Here is a 2886-nt window from a genome sequence, read left to right as displayed (position 1 = left end):
GGGAAAATCCCGCCCCCTCCACTCACCCCCCACCCCCGCTCCTCCCATTAGAGCTAGAAGCAGAATCTTTGGTTCCGTTGGCCTGGGGTTCCAGGTCCCCGTGGAGCTCTAGGACTCCGCCCCCAGCCCCCTTGCCTCCTCCCCAGCCCCCCAACCCAGGCCCCTACCAGTCACACTCACACTGCACTGAGAGGTCCAGGCTGCGGCTCAAGAAGCCAAGCCTGTTCTCAGCCCGGCAGGTATAGCGACCCGCATCCTCGGCCTTCACCCTGGGCAGCGCCAGCTCCAGAGCTGTGGAGCCCAAGGGGTGGGACCAAGAGAGGACTCTGTCCTGCAGGGTCCAGCTTAGCGTGGCCAGCGGCAAACTGTCCGCGGTACAGAGCAGCCGCAGGGACTGGCCTTTCTGGACTTCCAGGTGTGGGCTGTCTCCCCTGGGCTCCAGAGCTGCAGAGAGAGAAAGAGAGACAGCAAGAGAAGGACCGCAGTGGGAAACGCCACTCCCCCTGCCCTCCTGACACCCCCAAGTACCTGGCTCATCGGTGTAGGAGATGCTGATAACCAGGTCTTTGGGGGCATCTGTTAACAGGATTGGGAGTTGGCTTTGGGGAAAGTGAAAGTTGCTCAGTCGTGTCCGACTCTTTGCAATCCCATGGACTATACAGTCCGTGGAATTCTCCAGGCCACAATACTGGAGTGGGTAGCCTTTCCCTTCTCTGGAGAATCTTCCCAACCCAGGGATCAAACCCAGGACTCCCGCATCGCAGGCGGATTCTATCCCAGCTGAGCCACAAGGGAAGCCGAAGAATATTGGTGTGGTTAGCCTATCTATCCCTTCTCCAGCGGATCCTCCGGACCCAGGAATCCAACCGGGGTCTCCTGCATTGCAGGTGGATTCTTTACCAGCTGAGCTGTCAGGGAAGCCCGGCTTTGGAGAGGAATGATACATTCCCCACCGCCAGAGAGCACTTCCTCAGGGAAAAGAAAGTGTGACAGTCCCCCGGGAAGACAGGCGACGCATGAGTGCCCAAGATGCGCTTGCGGATAGAGGACCATATGTCAGCCGCGTTCCCCTCCCAGGGCCGAGCCCAGCATCGTGAGACTCCTCGCCTTCCTCCCCGAGGGCCGCCAAGAGCTGTCGGTCATCGCCCAGCCGCCTCTCTCCACCTCCCCATCCCTCGAGCCTGGAGCCACAGTCCTTCCCGCCCCCAGACTCACACGCCACGCTAAGCCGGACAGTGTTCTCCGTGCTCACACCCTCTCTGGAGAAGTCCACTCTGCAGGTGAGCTCAGTGTTGTGGTCCTGGGGTCTGGGTGTGAAGGTGAGCTCTGAGAAGTAGGAAGTTCTCGAGCTGGCCTCGTGGGGGGAGACGGTGTTCCCGATCCAGGAGAGAGTAGGGACAGGACATTCGTCAAAGATCCAGTTAAATGCACAGAAGAGCGTCACCTGGTGCCCGGGCTGCAGGATCTCAGGGACGTAGATCTCCGGCTTCTGTGTCAGGGCTGGGATGGACCGAGAGAGGGTGGGATGCCAGCCCCGGATTGGGGGGTACCCTAGTGGGGGTCACACATGGTCCATTCTTTACAGCCCCTCCCCAGTATGAGAAGGTGGGGGAGGGGGTCCCCCCCACCCCCGCGCCCCATTCCAGCTCCAGCCAGTTCCATACCTGTCACCTCCAAATAGAACTTGTATTCCATGAAATTATATTTCACATAATCGCCTCTCTCGAACCGGAAGAAGTACACTGCGCTGTCCTCCAGGTGTGCCTCTCTGATGAGCAAGGAGCAGCTCTCACTGGGATCGCCAAGGAGCTGGAATCGGCCCTGGGTGCTTGTGTCCACGTCCTGATCTGGCTTGTTGGTGGCCACTGGCAGACTGGGCTTGGGAGTCTGGTCTCTGAACCAGAAGCCGTAAGCTGGGGTGGTGGGACTCCATCCTCTGGAGGGGTAGAAGATGGAGCAGGGCACGACCATGCACAGGCCTTCTTGCACCATCACGAACTCCTGCACCTGAAGCTTGAATGAGTCCAGAGCCTGCGACCCTATGGGGGAGACAGAGGTTCAAGCTGCAAGCCCAGCCCGGACCCCAACACCCTAGCCCCCGGGCTCCTCCTGGACACCCCCATCCACTCACCGCCCCACAGCATGGCCAAGAACAGCGGCAGGAACATCTCAGGCACTTGGACCTTCCTGGGACACACTCATTCCCCAGACGCTTTGAAGGGCAGTGGGTAAGGGCAGAAGGCGGAAGCTGAGCCCTGGGGGACTGATGCATGAAATGTGCTTCTGGTGCACAGACCCGCACGACTCTTTTTCCTTTTCTGGACTCTCCCCACCACCACCTGGCACCCACTTGAACTCACTCTGGGGAGCTCACCTGGTGTCTGGGCTCCCTGAGCTGGTCGCCTTTCCCAGTCATCTCTGGGGGAGGGGCTGGAGAGCATGTGTCTAACCTTGGGGCCTGGCTTTGGGTGGGTGTAAGCTAGGGGCTCTCCCATTTGACCCTGAGTCGTTAGGGAAGCAGAAGTGAAAGCCCCAGTAAGCCCTTTCAGGGTGACCGTGGTGATTTCTGGGGCAGAGGGTGGTGGTGGTGCAGGGCTGGTCTTGCCAGATAAAAGGTAGAATGCCCAGTTAAAATTGGCTTTCAGATAAATAATATTTTTCTTTAGTATAAGTATGTCTCAGAAGTATAAGCATGAGATATTCATGCGTGCGTGCTCAGTCGCTTCAGTCGTGCCTGACTCTTTGCGACCCTACGGACTGTGGCCCACCAGGCTCCTCCGTCCGTGGGATTTCCCAGGCAAGAACACTGGAGTGGGTTGCCATGCCCTCCTCCAGAGGATCTTCCCAACACAGGGATCAAACCCCGAGTCTCTTATGTCTCCTGCA

General features: G+C 58.8%; 1 protein-coding gene across 6 annotated transcripts in view; it reads right to left on the bottom strand.

Moving 5' to 3' along the window:
• SIGLEC10 (sialic acid binding Ig-like lectin 10) overlaps positions 1 to 2465 on the bottom strand; it is a 7648-nt gene extending 5183 nt beyond the window's left edge. Inside the window, exons 1-6 of one of the 6 annotated variants that reach the window (XM_010842414.1) lie at positions 2375 to 2465; positions 2132 to 2212; positions 1665 to 2039; positions 1216 to 1500; positions 529 to 576; positions 181 to 444 (exon numbers count right to left, since the gene is read on the bottom strand). In XM_010842414.1, the coding sequence (XP_010840716.1) occupies positions 181 to 444; positions 529 to 576; positions 1216 to 1500; positions 1665 to 2039; positions 2132 to 2168 (1009 nt within the window). In that variant the 5' untranslated portion in view covers positions 2169 to 2212; positions 2375 to 2465. Of the gene's footprint in view, positions 1 to 180; positions 445 to 528; positions 577 to 1215; positions 1501 to 1664; positions 2040 to 2131 lie in introns of all 6 variants that reach the window. The other 5 variants (XM_010842446.1, XM_010842430.1, XM_010842404.1 and 2 more) reach the window with 5 other exon arrangements.
• Positions 2466 to 2886: the final 421 nt, after the last annotated feature.

The sequence above is a fragment of the Bison bison genome, unplaced genomic scaffold (genome assembly GCF_000754665.1).
Source record: "Bison bison bison isolate TAMUID 2011002044 unplaced genomic scaffold, Bison_UMD1.0 scf7180017847282, whole genome shotgun sequence".
In the NCBI taxonomy this organism is placed as follows: Eukaryota; Metazoa; Chordata; class Mammalia; order Artiodactyla; family Bovidae; genus Bison; species Bison bison.
Note: the sequence above shows the minus strand (reverse complement) of the source record. Positions and strands in the feature narration are given on the sequence as shown.